Below are 20,604 nucleotides of genomic sequence, written 5' to 3'. Positions count from 1 at the left end.
TTTTTGTTTTATTGTTTTCTATGTTGTCTTTTTATATCCTTTAAATAATTGAACAATATTGTTATCCAGTTTGGAGGGCAGACCTGTCCTAACCCAGTAGTTACATAGAATTTTTAGCAGAAACTATTAGCACAAGTCTTAAGTTGCACATTATTAGTTGACAACACAAATTGAAATTTGCAAGTCAACAGAGTTGGAACATTGAGAGGCACTACCCGTATTTTCAGCCTTCCAAATATTAAAACCTTTTGAATACTGTCTTTCTCTTGTTGACAATATGTTAAACTTTGAGCATCATTTAAAAATATGAAAGAATGCAATTTCATAAGATCAGAATTTTATAAATGGAATAATTAAATTGGTTTTGCACCAAAGTATTTGCATATTTACAACCATATTATGTCAATGTCTTACAGCACACATGCAATGTGCTTTGTAATACCTGGTATACATGGCTTCAAAAACCAACACCAAAAGACACAGCCCTGCAACATATTGAGTTTTTCAAAAGAAAAAATATTGAATAACAAGAAGAGCAAAGTGCAGATAAATGTAGAAACATTTTTGCAGTCAGTGACTTTGGTCTTTGACCTTTCTACCTCAAAATTGATTGACTTCTTCCTTACCCCAAGTGCAAGTCACCTGCAAAGTCTGACCCATGTATGTATTGTAAAACTAATGTTACTGTGTGAAAACCGTTTTTATTCTTCCAGTCAGTGACCTTGACCTTTAACCATTTGACTCCAGCATCAACCTTCTTCCTTCTTACTCAAAGTGTAAGCTGTTGACAAAGTTTGGCAACTATTAGTGGAAACTCCAGTTATTATGCAAAAAACTTTTTCTTCTGTTTGGCCAGTAGTTATAGGAAGCACCTGATTATTATGTATAGTTTACATGTAGTGACAAGTGAGGATCAAATTGTAATGTTATAAATGTCCATAGGTTTAACATGTGGGTGACACATGGGGGATAAAAATAGTATTTTAGCACTGATGGAACATTGTAACAATGTTAAAAGTAGTTGACCTGATTAACTGAAAAATATATACTTGTAGTTTCATATTACAATTAACATAGGTTTACATATGGGAGACACTATGGGGTCAAATGGGATATGTAATGTTAACTTGAGGACTGTTATAGGCCATTTCCATTTTGAAACTTTATGGGGTCAGATGGAAAATGTAATGTTAGATTGTCAGATACTGTCCAACAGCTACTCTTTTGATCACTATCCAATACTTGATTTGGTTACTCTGAAATATATCACTTTTAAATACTATTCAACACAATGATTACTATCCAACGCTTGCATTTTGAATACCATCTAAAACACCACTTTTTGAGTACTATCCAACACATAACTTCTTTATTAATAGCCAGTATCCAATTTTGCTTATTGTCCAGCATCCTATACATACTATCCAACACTCTTTAGGTAGTGACTAAAAACACTGCACCTGTATCCAACTAAAAGGGTAGCAGTGTTTATACATACGTTATATGTACAAACACACTATCACACACAAGTAAGGCAATGATAGTGTTTATAGACAAACCTTACCCATACACAGGTTTTTTTTAAAATTTTGGTTGGGTTATGAATAATAGATATTCAAATATATGACATAAAAGGTAATTTTAGGCAATGATTCTGAATATTATCTCTCTTTTCTGGTGATTTGATTGGCCCTAAAAAATGATGTTGGGGTTTTCCCCAGGATCATTAGTATTTTATTGATATCCATGGCAAGTACACCTCCCGGGCTAAGGGCAATGACAAATCTGGTCCAAGTATTAAGTATGTCTTATGACAGAAATGTTGATAGTAAAGGAGGTTCACTGTTCTTCTATTTCTTTACCAGTCATATTTCTCCTCTTTAGCTATCAATCTTTTTACCCCCTCTGCCTTGCCCTTTCTCGGACCCCGGTTGAGGCGCACGGAGTTTCTTCTTTATTCTCTGGTGCTCAATTTCTCTCTTTTCTTCTGCCCATGTTGTCCTTTCCACTTCATAGTCCATAACTGTTCTGATAAACTCTACGGTTATTTTTAAAGAGTCCGTCTCTCTCTTTAGGTGTCACTTGTGGTAGTTACACTCCATCTCTACCCACCCAGGAAGTTTAACCTTGGGCCTCACCACACAGCAATGATGCATCTTTTTAACAGAAACCATAAAATCGTCTGTGTCCATCTGCCACTCATCCACCCCTTCTCCCGGCTTCTGCTGTTGCTGTTCGTTATCTTCTCTTGTTTTCTTTGTTTTCTCGCAGGACTTGTCCCAATAAGTCTTGTGCAATCTTTATCTCCATTTTCCTCGCAATCTGGTGGTGCCTTACCTTTTCACATGCACCAGGGCTTTGTCAGTATTGAAATCGACAAGTTGATGATGAGTGGCAAGACTGAGTTGAGTTTGAATTAAAGTCTTGTACGGCCATTTGACTATATACAACTGGTTAACAAATCTGCGCACAACACACTTTTTAATTATTTATATGGTTTAAAAAATGACGTGCAGTAAAAAGAGGAGGGGAATGTGTCTGGAAAAGGATGATATTACCTTTGTGAAAGGTTCCACTCTCACCAAAGGTGAATTTTGATTTTAGGTATGCCAAATGTGAATTTAGTGTCATATCAAGAATATAAAAAGTTTAGAACAACTAAGTGCCTATGGTAATTGTAGGAATCGTATAGTGAGAGTATGGTTAGTAAGGAGGGGTTACAGGAGGAGAATATAATTAAAGATTATATCCAGTTATTTACAATGAATGTAACAAGTGGTATTTTAATCAGCTTTTGGTACTTTGTCCTAATGTTTGGTGCATATTTACCCACTTATTCCTGTTCACTGAAGGGGTCATTTTTAATCATGTAATGTATTGTGCACTATTACCCTGATAGTCTGGGCTTAAGACTATGTTTGTGTTTTTTAAATATATTTTTAACGTGACTTTAACAATTTTAGCGATATCGATATGATGTATGCAGTGTGGCAGTTTATAGTGATGTCTAGCATTGAGACATATTGCTGCGAACATGTTGCATCACCACCCAGTCACGTTATCCTGACAACAGGCCAATCAGTCCTAATACTAACCTCTTAATGCAGAGCGCCGCCAAGCGAGGCAAATGCAAGTACCCTTTATATAAATCTTTGGCATGACTCGGTCGTGGTTCGAACACGCGGCCCCGCGCATCCGAGACGGACGGTCGAACCACAGACAGCTGGAGCTTAGGACCACCTCATATGATTGATTATATGTGGAATACGTCAATGGGTCAGGTTGCTACATGTCAGATTATTGCTGCTTTCTGCAGCTGGCCCTGATGGTCTGGGCTAAGGACCATCTTGAACTATTCAAGTTTATATTGGTCAGAAGGTGATACTTTCACTGATTCCTATTGCTTTTTCACTAAAATTATCATTGATAATCAGGTACTGCATTGCGAAGCACTAAGCTTGAGATCACATCATATTATATTTTGGGCTGTTAAATAGGTCAGGTTGTGTGCACGTTTGCATTTGTTTCAAATCTAAAGGTGTTACAATGACCATATATTTTCTTGTAAGCCTAACCAGTGGCCCACATTTCGAATTAGTAAACTCCATCACAGCAGGGTAATACCTGCCTCCATAGAACTCTTGTAGGGCTTTGAGCACTTCCACCATTAACTTTGTTGGTTTCTTGTGAAGGGCGAAGTGGAGTGTGGGTTCCATTGATGTGTGTTTGTGTATACTGGTATTAAATCTAAATATTTTTTTTAAGGACTAAGCATGTTAACCCTAAATATATTCATTGCGATCATTTCTGTATTTAATCTAAAGATACGGACTTAAGTCGTTACGGAGTCAATAAGACTTATCTCAAGATCTTGAAAAAATTTATTTGCCGAAAATTAAAAATGTTTTTGAACACTGTAGATCCTGTCATGTGTATCAAATGGCAGGAAAACCCAATCAGAAGATATATAAGACGCATCTGCATATTCCTGCATTCGATGATGAACCCTTTAGTAGAATAACGATAGACTGTGTCGGTCCCTTACCTAAGACCAAGTTTGGCATCCAATATTTCTTGACCATAATGTGTGAGGGCACAAGGGACATTTCTTTTGACGAATATGGAAACTAAAATCATAGTAAAAGTTTTGATAAAGATTCTTTTATACTTTTTTGACCTTCCCATATCTGTCCAGTCTGATCAGGGGTCAAATGTAATATCTGGGATTTTATTCATGAATTAGGCACTCTAATTGTAAGTCTTCTGCCATTTACCCCGAAAGTTAAGGTGTTTTGGAAAGATTTCAACAGACATTGAAGAATTTAATTCGGGTATATTGCTTTTATACAGTAAAAGACTGCAATGAGGTATTAATTTGATGTTGTTAGGGAATCAATTCAACAATCAGCTTTTAGTCCTTTTGAACAATTTTTAAATATACTTTCCGTAGACCACTGAAGTTATCAAAAGAGAAATCTCTTTCAACAGAAGATTCAGACATTAATCTCCTTGACTTTGTCTCTGATTTCAAGTACAAGTTGTTAAGGGTTTGTGAACTATCAAGAACTAAACTTCACTCGACATAGTCAAACATGAAATTTAGATAGAACAGAACCACAAAGGAAAAAAGTTTTCAACCCGGTGATAGAGTTCCGGCTCTCCACCCCATACCTCAAAATCCTCTCCTAGCTAAGTGTTATTGTCCTTTTCCATTTGAGAAGAAAGTAACTTAAATTATAACTCTTGCACTCCTGGGAGGAAACAACTTTACCATATATCTCATCTCATTCTTGTCTTGTCATATTGCTCGTGCAGTAGAAAGTCTCAGGGAGAGTTTCCGGTCTGGAACTTGGTGTGAGGCTTAGCTTATTGTCACATTGTGTTTTCTCAATGTCTCCGTTACTCCATCTATCCATCTTTAACTTGGTCTTTCTCTTTCTTTAAAGGCTGATTATTTGACGTAAGCCTAAGCTGCGGGTTGCTGGGGTTCATTCTGATGATGTGTCCAACCAATTACTTCTTTGTGTCTGAAAGTAGTCTATGATAGGTGTTGTTCCAGCCATTTCTCTGGTCATCTTCATCTTTATCAGATCCTTTTTGGTCTCGTTTACTTCTTTTCTCAAGAAACTCACAGCACACGTGGTTATTGTTTGCACGTGCTTCTTGTTCAGTGCCAAAGTCATGTATTGATAGCACAGAGCTGGGATGAATATAATATTGATTAATTGTGCTTTTGTTTCCATATTTACATTATTGACTTTCTGAGTTCTTGTTTTGGTTTCTCTGTCTATCCTGCCATCCTCCAGTGCGAAAAGATTTCCAAGGTATTTGAATTGTTATACTTGCTTTCACCTTGGGTTATTAAGGTTAATGTTTATTGCATTGTCTTCCGCTTGTCATCAATGTCTCTGTTTTGCTTACGTTGATTTTCATATCGGACTTTTGACAGGTGTTGGTAAGGCGAGAAACATGAGTTTGATGGTGTTTTTCTGTAAAGTGAAGTAAACTTTGGTCATCGGTTAACAGCAGTTCATTAGATCTTCTAGTTGTGGATTTCTTTCTTTTCTGATTTCATAATATAGATAACAAATAAAAGGGAGGATAGAACACATATTTGTCGCATTCCAGATGTTACTGAAAACCAGATTGCCAGCCCTGTGGTGGTTCTTACGGCACTTTTGCGGACTTCATTTATTACTCGTATACTATCTAATAACTGTCCACATATTCCAGAGTCCATTTGACCCCTGTTTCCATACATGTTTTATTTTGTTTCTGCTTCTGCTGTTATTTCATCAATTCCTGCAGCATTATTGTTCAGGCTCTTCTTGATTGCTTCTCTTACTTCTTGCTTCAGGACTGTAGGTTCAGTATGGTCCCTGTTTCATGGTGTAAAGGGTGTCTGAGATTCTCCCTGTTCGGACGTATACAGTAGATACTGAAAGTCTCCTTCCCATCTTGCTTTGATTTTGGTAGCATTATATTGTAGCTGACCTTGTTTGTCGTTTATTATTTCAGTTGTTTTAAAGGTATCGTGTCTTAATCTCATAACTTTTATACTTTTGTTAAAACTTTCTTGGGGATTCTTTGTAGAGTTTGCTCAGGTCTTCACCATACGTTTTCTATGATTCATCTGTCTCTATCTTCACTGCTCTTTTGGTGTCCTTTCTATCAATTCTGTATTTGATGTAATCATCTTCAATTTCGATTGTAAGCCACACTTAGTAAATTTGTTGCTGTTTTTTATTGTTTCTTTTATCTGCTCATTCCACCGTCTATTTGTTGGTTCTTTAACAATATCTTCATTTAGTTTCAAGAGGTATGTTGTTTCCATTCTTTCTCTGATGGTTTGTATGTGTATCAACTTTTGGCGAGAGTAAAATGAGAATAGGACGACTAACAGGACAGTGTCTAGGCTGGTGTTAGGGATCACCTTTGAGTCTGTAACACGTTCATTTTTGAAAGTCTCGTTAAGATAAAATCAGTTGGTGAGGAATGCTTGAAAGTATTCCATTTGTTGGTTATGTATAACTCATTTTCTGTACTCAGGTCCACAATGTGATTCCCATTTTCGTTGCACTCCGTGGTGGTGTCACTATGGGGGCCCATGGTATGACAAGATCCCATGATGATAATATCTTTATCACAAACTCTATTAATCGTATTTGAGAATTTGTCAAATAATTCATTTTTTACTTCATTTTGTCTATCACTGTATGGGGCACCTATTGGTATCAGTGATGCGGATTTTTCACTTTCAGTCTTACCATACTGATAGTTCTTCTATGTTATCTATCTCAGAAATTTTCTTAGCCATGAGTGTGTGGATGATAAAACCTTATCCACGTGATGCTTTTTGGTATTTCTCTACTCCACTCGCGGTAAGTGTATATTTTGTGTATTTCCTACGTGTTCTTTCCCTTCTTTCTGCAATCTGAAATTCCCAAGATTTAAAATGTGTATGTTTCCACAATTTCCGTCTCCTTATTTTGTAGTCTGCAAATGTTCTAAGTTGCCATATTTTCTGTTGTTTTAGTTCGTAATCATTGTACATTGCAAGTTCGTTTATCCTCTAGGTCTGTCCGGTTATTTCTCTTTTTATTTCTCTGAGCAGTTTAGAATGCACTACCGATTAGCTTGGCCTGTCTTAGCTTCACCATAGCCCCGTTAGCCAGAACGTTTCGAGGTAAATTTGCCATGTACATGTTTTAGGAGTATGTTGATAGAGATAGCCATGTTGATCATTCAATCAGTTTAGTTGTACCTGTCCCACACAGTGAGGATTTAAACAATTGCATGTAATCAGACTGTAGCGACTTTGGTTTAGCCAATCTTCAGAATTCAGAAATATTGAACACTCTGAACCAGAAACTTTCACATCTACAATCACAGAAAAAGTTAATGAAAACAACCATTGTGTGAATACGAGTTCTTATTTCCTGATGTTCCAACACGAACAAAGAAAATTTACCATAACGTTGAAATTGTAGATTCCACATCTGTAAAAACAGCATGGTGAATCTTTTCAAGCAGAAGTGTTTGAACAAAGAAATTGAAAATTGCTAGAGAACGATTTCATAGAACCAAGTAAAAATGACTGGTGTTCATCGTTTATTTTCGTGTCGATACTTTCTGTAAGTGTACTGACCATAGAAAAATTAATAGTGTCACCAAATGGATTAATTTCCAATGCCAAGATAAGATGACTGCATTGACAAAATTGGAAATGCAAAACAGGTCACCAAGTTTGAATTTCTGAAAAGATTTTCTGGCAAATTCAGCTCAAGGACAGAGCAAAATCAATTTCGACTCTTCCAACTCCAGATGGTCTTTATGTGTATAAAGAGATGCCGCTTGTTGTTGTTCTAGGGTTTAACGCCATTTTCAGCACAAGATAGGCCATATATGGCGGCCAGTATAACTGGTGGAGGAAGAACCCTGGAAAACCCAGGAAAGAACCACCGACCTACGAGAAGCTACTGGCAGACTTTCCCACGGACCCACTCTAGCCGAGCCTTGGACTCGAACATACGCAGACAGAGGTGAGATGGCAGTGATCCGGAACGGTGAGCGCTTTAGACCACTCGGGGCCCCAGATGCCGCTTGTTATGAAATATTCTCCGTCAACATTCCAGCGTTTAGAGAACCTGATAACATGTGGTTTAGATAACTATGACGAGTACATCCATGACGTTATTATTTCATCGATACCTATTAGGATTTTTGGAAATCATTCGGAAATTCTTTGATCGACCCTGATGCAAATCTGACAATTAATTTAGTGCGTTTGGCCGTGATTGTCTTACATTTTTAGGGCATATTGTGGGATCCGATCAAGGTAAACAAGTTAACGTTAAGGCTATCTCTTAGTTCCCAATCTCATTAAAAAGCAACTGATGCAATATTCCAGTATGGCTGGATGCTATTGAAATTTTGCTCAAAATTTCCGTAATTTCTGAACTTTTGACCAATTGACTGAGTAAATAATCAATGTTTCATTGGTCTGACAAATGTGAGGAGGGCCTTTAGATACATTAAGGGCCATATTTAAAGGTACACCAGCTCTTTCAGCGCCAAAATTCAGTCAATCATTTGATATGTCTGTTGAAGCAAGTAATGTTGGAATGGATGGTGTATCGGTTTAAGAATACAAAATTAGTGAAGATCATCCATTATGCTATCTTTATTTATAAAAAAATAAGCACCACATAAATTATCCCACATCTGAGAAGAAATGTTTGGCCTTGCTATTGGCTATGCAACACTCTGAAGAGTGTATTAGTTCAGCTCCTTCTCCAATTATTGTATTCCACAATCATAACTCCCTTACTTTCATTAACAAAATGAAATACAAAAATCAGAGATTATTGAGTTGGAGTTTGATGTTGCAGGAATATGACATTGACATTAGGCACATCAGGGGAAAATAAAATCTGATTCCAGATGCTCTTTCACCTGTATAGAAGTACAATATTGCTCTAAGCATATTTTATATCATTCATAAGACATATCCCTGTGCAATTTTAATTATTATAGTATCATATGTATGTTTGACTAATATGCAATATGACTTTATTTTTTATAAACCTTCCTTTTTCGTTATGAGGGGAGGTATTACATATATCTACACTGAGTAGGGGAGGTGTTACATACATCTACATTGAGTTTAACATTTATTCATGATTACAGTTTGTAGTTTATGTTAATGGTCATTTGAAAACAAATATTTAGATAGCTAACGTCTGTTCATGGATGTGGGTTGTACTTTAAGATAATATTAGTAAACATGTTGACATGGCCTTTTGACCTTAGAAGTGTATGGAAGTGAACTTATAACCCACATCCAGGTTATTTTGTTGTCTTAGGCTTGATACGGTTATGATTAGCACAATTATTTATTGTTATCTTAATATCAGTCTTTGTGAAATCACTTTTAGTTGTGTTCACTTCTAATCTGAGAGGAATTATTTATTCAAGTTATTCATTTGAATTACAAAGTGCTCATTGACATTTTGGACTAAGATACTATTTTGAAATTCTTACGAATTTATTCAAAGACAGTTTTGATTATATCATTGTTATATATCAAGATTCTTGCCACATTCAACTATTCAAAACTATTTTTATATCAGCACATTTTAGATTGGAATTCTTTCGGAATGCTCCATACTTTTTTACTTGTAATATAACATTTAGGATTATTTGGGACTTAATTCACAATACTGTAAATTCATTTTAAGTTTTATTTTAGTTCAAATTCTTGCTGTTATTTAGTTTAAGACCATATAATCATAACACCCTCTACAGACACCGTCTTTCCGATGAATGTGAATTCCTCTACATTCTCAATTGATTCAATGGGTTTACATTTTTCTCATTAATTTGGTTTTCTCGCTAATTTATATCCATCCTATCTTTACGACTGTTTCACTGATCCTGTCTTTTATTGCACCTATATATGTCAAACATAATGCATCGTCATCAACGAAGCAGTTATGCTTTTGCTAGACTAATCAAACATGTCAGATTCGTCCAAGGTTTTTTCTAGTCTGGATGCTATTCAACTCCATGATATTTTTTAGTTTTTATGGAAGATGGGAAGGGGAGAAGGCCCTTGTTTGCTTATAAAAAATGTTTGACACATTGGTATGTAATTTCAGTCTTCACTTTCATGTGCTTGCATATGTTCATGCATTTTCTCTTCAAACTTTTTTTTTAGAAATGAAAAAGGAGACATTTCAAACTTGAGAAAAATGCAGCTTCATTTGAAAACGAATATCCTGAAAGAAAGCTGCATCCTGTCATTAAAATTTGTATCTATCAGCCAACCACAATATGGAGAGAGAGAGAGAGTTGGAAGTATCAAAATGATACATATTTTAATACCCTTTATGCATATTTGAATTTGTTGGTTAAATTTTACCCACACTGGTTAGAATTAAAGGCAATTTTTAAGCAGCTGCATTTAAAATTTCTTATTGGTCTTAACAAAAATCTAAATTATGCAGTGCTTGAAGAAGAAAACTCAAATTTTATTGTAAAGAATGACATGAAATCGCATTTCTTTCTAAAGGGACATATATTTCAGCCTTTACATGGAATTAAGACTTTTATTAGCTCCATAATAGGGTACAAGCATTCAGGTTTGTTACAGACTATTGCTGAGATGTTTTTAACATTTTCACAGTGCTTCAAAAATGTCACATACAAATTGATATTTACGTAATTTTCTAAGTTTTATACGATCTTCATTCAGAATAATGTATGGGACTGAGGAACGGGGTGTTGGTAGGAGGTGGTATTGGTGAGCTTTTTGATTGTTAAGGAAATTTTCATTCTATCTTCAAAATATATTATGGGACTGAGGAATGGGGTGTTGATGGGAGTTGGTGGGGGTGGTCCGTTTTGTTAACAAAGTAAAGAGTTATGTAGGTGTCTTCCTGCCATATATGCTTAGTTTCATTTCTTACCCAAAATGTTTCTTCTGTATCATTTGCTAGTAAATAAATTATTCTTTGAATCTTCTACTGATTTCTAATTTATGAAGCAACATGAAAATGTTAAAATTGCATATTATTTGGACCATCAATAAAGGAACAAATTCTGGCCTGAAACAAAATATGAGATTGGGCCAAACACTGATATTTAAGCCTCTCCTGCCAGTAGTCTCTTCAAAAACATTTCCCAAACATGAAATAAAATACTCTGCAAAATAGCGAACAGGGAAAGAAGATCACAGTGACCATATTTTGCATACAAAGATGATTCAAGCCAATAACATCAACACATAACACTACTAAGACAATCACCAGAAGGAGTTATTTACACGACACAAGTTGTGAAGCTTTAGAACGTAGATGAATTTTGTGATTATTTTATAACATTTAAAAACCATAAAATTCATCAAATTACATTCACATCTCACAATATCATCTGATCAAACCCACCCCCAAAAGGAAGACAGAATTTTAAATCATAAAACAAACTACAAATCTGCACTTTCATCACAAAGAATTATGTAAAAGTGAAATGAGCTCAGTAGAAGAAATGGGCGACAAGTGCGGTGGTAATAATCTTAACTTACTAGTGATGTGATATCATAGTGAGATGGTGTAGGGATATCCACACTTATCTCACACATCTCTACATGGACAAAATTGTCTGAAGTACTTGCCTTAACAACACCTAATATCTATATGACCATTTTTGTGAATGTAGCCAAAATTAGAATCTGAAATGTAATAAGCTGGTTTCAGGGATATATTTAGGCACAACTGATTATAGCAATTATATAAATGTGTCCAAACAAAGTTGTATTTTCTTTTAATAGAAATAAATAAAAATATTTGAGACACCTGTTCAAGTGAAAGAGCAAACAGAAAGACCCTGCAGATGATGTTCCTCTTGCCAAAAAACGGGTATCTATATCAATTTCTACATGGCACCATGTTGAAATATAAAATAAGCAGATCAGTGGATAAAAGAATGGTGGAATTACTAGATAAATGATAAAGGTACATAGAAGATTAATGACAAAAGAGAAGCAGTCTAATAGATAGAGTGTGGATACTTTTAATACATGTTTATCATATTTCAAACAAAAAATAAAGCATTAGGTTCATCGCAAGAAAACGCTAGCTTTGTCTCAAGATATGAAAGTTTAAAATGAAAACACCAGGTGTGTCTCAAATTATGACAAGTCTACAATAAAAACACCATGTTCATCTGAAGATGTTGCAGGTTTACAATTGGCACTAACTACCATCACTTAAAAGAATTACCCCACTATGTGTTTTAATATAAACGTATCTCATTAACTCATGCAATGGTGTAAATTGGTAGAGATTTTTATATGTACACCATGCAATAATTTTCTATCAGTTTTGTCCACTGATATGTAAATCAAAATACTAATGTGAAAACTGTATTCAATATGGGTGTCTTTAGTTTAAAAGCACAATACACAAAAATATTAAAAGTTATGAAGGTAAAAGGAGCAAACTGGTACTTCCTGAACTCCAGAGGTAAAAAATCTCTCTCACATTTAATGTGCTTTGGTTCAAATTGACATAAGCACAAGCAATTGTCGGAGAGATTGCAATTAAAATGTTATGAAAAATCATATTGTGGATGAATCTATCACAAAATTGCTTTTTTGAATATTGCATTAAACAAAATTTCTTTTCATACAATTTGCAGATAATTAAAGAGGAGACATTGTGATTAGTATATCGTCCTTTGTTGGATGCAATTGCTAATTCATTAAACTCAAAGAAATGTCAGCAGATGTCAGTGAGAAAGTTTATTAAACTTTCGTGGATAGAATATGAACCTGACATCTAATCAATTTTATTTATACCTGGTGGAAGTTCATCCCATCAATGTTTTTTGTACAGAGTTAAGCATTCATGTTAGTTTTGCTACCTTTCATTTTGACTGTGAAATCTGCATGCACATACAATACAAATACATAAAGGTATATCGTATACAATAATTAATAAGTGTGCAATTTACAAAAACAAAGCCTTGGAGTATTTATGATTAATCTTCTTTACAACAGTATTATCTTACAATATTATCAACAACTGGATGAAGACAAAATATACACATAATCTAATAAGAGCTTTAATAAGTATATAGAAAACTGTATCTGCAACAAAGATAGAAGAAGTCCTCTCAAAGAATGTCCAGTACATTATATCTTTACATAACTTTGTAAAATGAATATAATGAAATGTTTGTGCATCAAAACAGATGGTAGATTCACAAAGTGCAAAAGATGTTAACACTTAAACAATTACAAGTCAATATATATATATATATATATATATATATATATATATATATATATATATATATATATATGTGTGTGTGTGTGTGTGTGTGTGTGTGTCAAAATTATTTTATCCTTTATATTAAGCAATTTTATTTGGGTTTTTTAAAATTAGAGCAAGTGTCCGACTTCATTTCCACAGCTTTTACCAAAAATCAATTCTAGCAATCAAGAAAGAGATTTTATTTTACTATTACGTGGAATGTTTATTACTGGAATGAAGAATATAAGCTTCAAAAGGAACCATTTGTAAAGGACTTAAGGGAAAAAACCACAAAGTCTATCCTTGTTTATCACATTCTTTGGAAGGCTAGTAGCAATGTGTTTAAGTAGAACTTGTATTAAAAGGCTTGGGAAATTCACCCATGTTAACAGCTTTAGAGATATCCACATTAGAGGTAATTGGTGTTCAAAGATCAATATCATAAAGTATTTGAGTAATGTAAATAGAAAATTGCAAATATTATTCAACTGTGTTAAAAAAATATATATAATAGTCTTTGTAGGTATCAACTGTTAACACTTCAAACTCGGCACATTTTCATAAAATTGAAAGGACTTATGATTTATACACCTGTGTGTTTGTACATACTGGCACGCATTAATTCAAGTACACAGCACAGTCGCAGGCCCATATCCACATTATACAAAGCTATCCACTATAAATAACTTTTTGTTCCTGTGCCGATTTCATAAAATCACCAAAAAAATAATATTCAAATTTGTGTCCCAGGTCTGTACATAACAAAACGTGAGAGCTTTCCCAAAGTTATGCAATTTTGCATATAAACGTCACAAACTGATGAGTATGTCAAACAAGATTTCTTTGGAATAGTAAACAGAAATGGTGTGCCTTTTTCATCTGCAATTCTATCAAAATTTTTGAGTTATCAGACAGTCAGTATAACAGAGTAAATGAAGTATACTTTAATGCCCTTACTTAAAAACTATCCAGAACTCTAAGCATTTAGTTTCCTCTGGCAGCCTCTGGATTTTTATCTTTCTACTGGCTGAGAGGGCCAGAGAGTAAAATGTAATGAAATTGGTATAATTTACTTACAATGGAACTTCTCAGGTCTCACTACTAATAAAAATGACAAAGACAGGGAGGATATGATTGCATGAATTTAAATTCAACCTACACATCTTTGAACGTTCTGTACAATATTGTATTTTCTGAGACATTCCGTAGATAATAAATTCTACCGACTCCATTTAGAATGCCAGAGAGAAGATATCTAAAACAAACTGGGAGGCAGGGGCAATTGTAGATTATCATGAAAAGACCACCAACAATGATAACCCAAACCTGAAATACTAAAAAAAAAAGCAAATGATCCCTTGAACCAATTCTCTCTCAGCATTTAACTGTTTCACAACTGAAAGACTTTCACATGTGGCTTTCTTCTATCAATTACTCCTTGCTGGAAGACCTCTTGACTTTGACCTCAGTGGTAAATGCAGGTCAGTTGCCTGGTACTTCCACAATCCATGGAGGCACATGCCATCTCTGAAATATCTGGATTCCGTATCTGTAATTATGCACAGGTCATATCATTGTAGAGAGAATATGCCTTAATTTTTTAACAAATATCAATTACAGCAAGTTTGTCTTAAAAGAAAAAAGAAAAAAAAGGAAGAATAAAACAAGAATTAACTGAATCATTATCACATGCATGATAATGAAAATAAATAAGAACGTATTTCTGGTGTTTGGGATAGTGTTTCTATACACTATATCAATCAAGATTTATGCACAACAAACAACCTAATTACTTTCAAGAAGTCATACAACTCACTAAAACTTAACATTTATGGAAAATCTTATAACAGTATTCACAGTCACTGAAGTCATTGCTAAAACAGTTTATATTTTCTTAAAGCATCAGCAAATAATGTAAAACTTTTCTCAAATTTGACCAACTGGCACAATTAATTTAAGGTAGAATTTGCTGCTACAAAGGAATGAATGGGCAGCACCTATATCATGAAGTAAAATCTACATAGCTGCATACTGTACACATTTATGAGAGAGAAAAAGACAGAGATAGAGACAGAGACAAAGACAGAGAGTCAGAGACTTACAACCGTGTTATGGTTACAAACAGTTTTATCTGCGGGGGTTCTACATCCGGTCTCCAGTCTGATATTATTTTGAAAGGGACCTTCTGATGCCCAATCATACACCGCAGTATATATGTCTTTTTCCTGGTGTAGAAAATCAAACCAGTCTGTATAACTTATGATATTGTGCAGCTTTGGATTCTCTCTCTCTCTCTCTCTATATATATGTATATGTGTGTGTGTGTGTGTGTATATAGGCCTTCCTTCTTTTCAGGAGCAATGGTAGCTCACTTAGCACAGCCTTGGACTCATAATCCAAGGATCGTGGGCTCAATATCCAACCAATTCAACCTGGATTGGCTGCCTCATATTGTCCATGAGAAAGGCACTTAACATCTGTTTCCTTAACATGATATAGCCAATAATTTGTAAAAACCAAAAAATGTTTTCTTTTCCTTATTTTCCGTTTTTGAGTCTGCTGTCATTTTGTGTGTCTTTATGTGTCTGTCTTTTTAAACAAAATCTGCATTCATTAAAATTGTTAGACTCTGATGGAATACTACTAAATCATGGCAACACAAAAAGGTATGAAATTATTCCCAAAGTTTGGCGAAATTTCTGAGAGATTTAAAGTCATCTCTATTAGAGATTTCTTCTTGAGAAAATATTCTTAAAGTGATTTTAACCCTATTGAAAAATGGTAAATTAAAGCGCATATGGAACAAAAGCTGATAAAACTCCAAGCCATCACTAAATCACACATGCCACATAACCTATTACTACAGAAATTATCCCATTTGTACATGATAACAAAAAGTCACTTTTAATGATTTCATTTAATCTGAATACTTTTTATAAATAAAGTTTGATAAGAAGCTGTGCCTACAACATTTCTGACATATTGGAATAAAAAACCTTTTCACAGGATGGTTCTCTCTATATCCAAAGATTTTCACTGTTTTCATTTACTTTGACAGTAAACAAAACTTTAAAGTTTGCCCTGAAGTAATTTTATACACTCAACTTACAAAAATAAATAAATAAACAAATGTTACCTTGCTAGATTTGCCAAAATTCGTATAGCATGTTATAGGTCCTGGATATTCCCGGTCACATCTGATGACATATTTAGCCCATCGCTCTAACCGACTGCTCCACGTCTGAAAGTAAAGATTTGTGTAATAATGGCAATAAAAGTTATTTCATTTTATTAACTGCTGATTGAATTCATTACCGTATAAGACATATACACGAGTATTTTAACATATTTCAATACATGCAAATAATCCACATGCAGAAGGCATGCACCCCCCCCCCCAACTTTGTGGAAACATGACAATTAAAAAAGAAAGTTTTCTTTCATAAATACATGCTAAAATTATTACTAAGAATGGATGGATTTGTCATCAAGCAAGAATTATGTGTTATATCATGGGAGAACTTTTTGGACTTGTTATCAGGCAGGACCTATGTGTTCATTATTGGAGAACTTCGGTTAATATGGTGTATATTTTTTTAGAGCATATAATAGTTGTGTCTCAACTAAATATTTTTTTTTATTACATTGTTTCAACTGGAAATGAGTTGGTGCCTATTTCATTTATAAGTTGGTTCTTAAAGATCCAAAGGCCCCTTTATATTTTGAATGAAAATAAATGTCCACCGTGCATCCAAAATCCCTGAACACGGAGGCAATTGTGAACATGGTAGTAGAGTACGAGCACATACATGCAGAGTAGGTTAAAATCTGTGTTGTATTTGAAATAATTTCTTATAAATTGTGTATTAAAACAAGTTGAGAAAATACAGTCTTTCAATGCAGATTACCTACATAATCTTCAGTGTACATTTTTTGACCATAAAGCAACTTTCCTTCCACATTAGATTCATCTGAAGGAAATGTCAAAAAGCCTTGGATATAATAAGCACAGACAGATTGGGAAGCAGATTGGAAGCTCTTGCTCCAAGTATACATGTCTTTAATAAGATTCAAACTTAAGACTACAGCTCAGTTGTGTACAGATCAGCTTACAAATCATATCTTAACATGCTGGATCCATTATTACAGTCAGGGATTCTGAATTTCTGTATGATTAGAACTTCTTCATCAGAAAGCGTTTTTGTTAGGCAAATGAACCATCACTTTATTTCAGAATCATGAAAGTGGTTCTTGAATTTTGAAACTATCATGTAATCTGTCTATTCCTGTATAATGATGTGGTCTTTAGGCCCTAATACCAAATCTTGCACACACAAGAACTAAATTTCATTCCACTTTTAGACATACGAACTCATCATCACTATATTTCAAAAACACAAACTTTGGTTATTAACAATACCCCTCCCCCAAAAGAAATTCGATATTTGCAAGTTTAAAAAGTTGTCAATGAATCCTGTCCTTTTGCAGAATAAATCAAATGAAATTAGAGTATCCTAAAGTGGTCAGATGGTTGGAGCCATTGCAACACCATATGGTACCATCTCGTGTCATTTTTAGATAAAGCCTCTATTCTACCAAATAAATTAAAGCCATAATTTGACCTTTGATTTGCAACAAAACTTCTCAAAGACAAATTTCATCTTTTTTAGATTCCATTTAACTCTGAAATTTTGAAAAATAATTCACAACTCCGTAACTGTGACCTTGAATCTTACAGAAAAAGGATCTGGTCATACAATGTGGAAAAATTAGTATATGCTGCCTAGACGATGCATTGGTATTAAAGTTAATTAAGGTTCGGTTATTCAGCCAAAGCTGCCTTCAACCATTTCTGAATGGAAGATTCCATTTACTGACTTCAGATATGATGTAAATCATTAAGTTCTTAAAAATTCGTGGAACTCCACAAACTTCAGAACATCAAACCCACACATGGAAAGTTGCATCCATCATACATAACAAATAGCTGAGATGAGGTGGTATAGTGCAATTTGCGTATCAACACACATACTGATTAATGCATACCTCCTGAACGATGAGTCTCGACAAGCATGTGCAAGTGTCCCTCCCAAATTAAGTTCCTGATAATTAAGTATTTAGTTTTATAATAAATGTTTTTTTTTTTTCTCAAGAAGACACAAATAGCTTAGACAAACTCCAGTTAGAAGTATTGTTACTGGACTTACTGGAAGTACCAATATTGAAAAGTTGTATCAGGAAATCTGGTTGGTCAAAATTAGGTGAAAGCCGAAAACTCCACAAGTTACGAAGATTGTATAAAATTACAGATAAGTAATGCCCATTTTATATTTATGATCCTATACCACCTCTCACTTCAGTACTAACAAATTACAATATAAGAAATAGTCTTTATTTCGCAATTAAAGATTCAAAATATGAAGTCATTTATTATATCGACCTTATCTTTGTTGAACACCCTTCCTGAAAATATAAGACAGGCCCCAACTTTTGGTTAATATAGGGGACTACAAACTTGAAACACATGACCTATGCCTATATGTATACATACTATACATAAAGTGGGAGAAAGCATTCTTTCCTCGGTACAACGATTAGAAATAACTAGCGCTCTAAATATTGCCTTATTTACTAACTATGTAATTCAATTATCATTGTCTAATCGTGCAGAGACACCTAAAACTGTAACTCATTATTTTGTTCAGAGTGAAACATTTACGTAGATCAACACACGATCCTATTTCTAAATCTACGCACCATCCCATTTCTAAATCTTAACCACCCTACTTATCTACTTATTCCTGTGACAACTGACCCGCTACTTCAAGGTTCATCTCAACTAGCTTATGATCTAAACTGCAAAGCTTTTAAAGCTGTCCAAAATTTTATCAAGGAAATAAGAGAATTTTCCTGGCTTACGATATGTTTATAAATGCTTACCTACCTACAATATTTATGTAAATATATTTATACACTTAAAGTATAGTGTGTTTATTTGGGGCTTTGAAAGATGCTGACCAATTTTGATTTTCCCACCCAAAAATCCCTTCTAGATTGCCCATACCGTTTCCCAATAGGAAATTTAGCACATGAGTGCATCTGTTATTGATGCCTGTGCGGGTCCGGGTCATGGTTTTCTGGTAATTAACCGTGGCATCATGCATGCTACTGCACACTACTGCCATGGTTCAAAGTGAGCTGCAGTACTGTGAGCACAAACGGACTGATATAGGCTGACAACACAAGTTATGCACTATCAGAAAGTTGCGGTGTGCTATTATATAATGCCGTTAGAGACCACACAGTTTGACACATAAATATGTAATGTGAAAGAATTTACATCTGCGGCTAATTAAGGAATTAAATTGCCAGACCAATATAGGTGACTACAAACTTGTAACGTGCAGTATATACAAAGTTTGCACAGTTTTTAGTTTTGGTTCATACTTCGATGAATTACAAAAAAATAAATAGTCAATCCTTAACTGAACAAGAAAACTCTAAGTCACTGACATTTACTAAGTCATGGTGAGCAAAGACATCAACAACATTGAAATATTCAGAGAAGAGAAGGATTTCCTGTGAAGATATTTGGCGTTCACCATCAATTAGAGAGATACCTTTGGTATAATATTGAAATGGAAAAATGTTGAGACAAAAGGAAGATATTCGAGTGTCTGGTAAACCACGCCTTTTCAAAGACTATCTTACCAGCATAAACCTGTGGATTGAATATGTATGTACACACACACACACACACACACACATACACACACACACATATATATATGTATATAAGATCATCATTTGATTAGGGATAATTATACAATTTCTGAATGCTAATAATGAACTTCAAGAAATATGCTTAACGCACGCTCAGCTACCAAAACACCATTGAGAACATTGAAGACTATCTCAGTTAAAGAATACAATATACTTCAATGGCCTTGAGACGCAATGTGCAAGTGAAAGAGTATACTCTGGAAACGAGAACAGTGCAACAGAATATGTCATTATGAATACTGAAAATCACACTTGCGTTAAGAGTTGGTCTGGGTGCCTTAAATGTGGTATCGAGGTCAAATAATGTAATCACCTTTGCTCACCATGCAGATATGTTGCCGAGTACTATAGTGAACGATGGCAAAGGTTTCCCTAGCTAGCCCGTAAATGAAAAAACCTATGATGTTGTCAAGGATCAAAGTGATTGCTATTCATGATCCTGATGTTACACAAAGGGTTATTGATAAAGAAGCAATTATGCAATGTTTTTCACTATAAATGGGAA

General features: G+C 34.5%; 1 protein-coding gene across 2 annotated transcripts in view; it reads right to left on the bottom strand.

Annotated features, from left to right (window-relative positions):
- Positions 1–12,056: 12,056 nt before the first annotated feature.
- The window catches only part of LOC149805866 (uncharacterized), a 133,647-nt gene continuing 125,099 nt past the window's right edge, over positions 12,057–20,604 (bottom strand). For both annotated transcript variants that reach the window (XM_089950587.1, XM_089950588.1), the window contains 3 exons: positions 16,453–16,557; positions 15,419–15,541; positions 12,057–14,865 (listed from right to left, as the gene is read on the bottom strand). In XM_089950587.1, coding sequence (XP_089806713.1) covers positions 14,782–14,865; positions 15,419–15,541; positions 16,453–16,557 — 312 coding nt within the window. In that variant the 3' untranslated portion in view covers positions 12,057–14,781. The remainder of the gene's footprint in view (positions 14,866–15,418; positions 15,542–16,452; positions 16,558–20,604) is intronic.

This window comes from Sinohyriopsis cumingii, chromosome 2, assembly GCF_028554795.1.
Source record: "Sinohyriopsis cumingii isolate HCF-2022 chromosome 2, ASM2855479v2, whole genome shotgun sequence".
Lineage (NCBI taxonomy): Eukaryota > Metazoa > Mollusca > Bivalvia > Unionida > Unionidae > Sinohyriopsis > Sinohyriopsis cumingii.
Note: the sequence above shows the minus strand (reverse complement) of the source record. Positions and strands in the feature narration are given on the sequence as shown.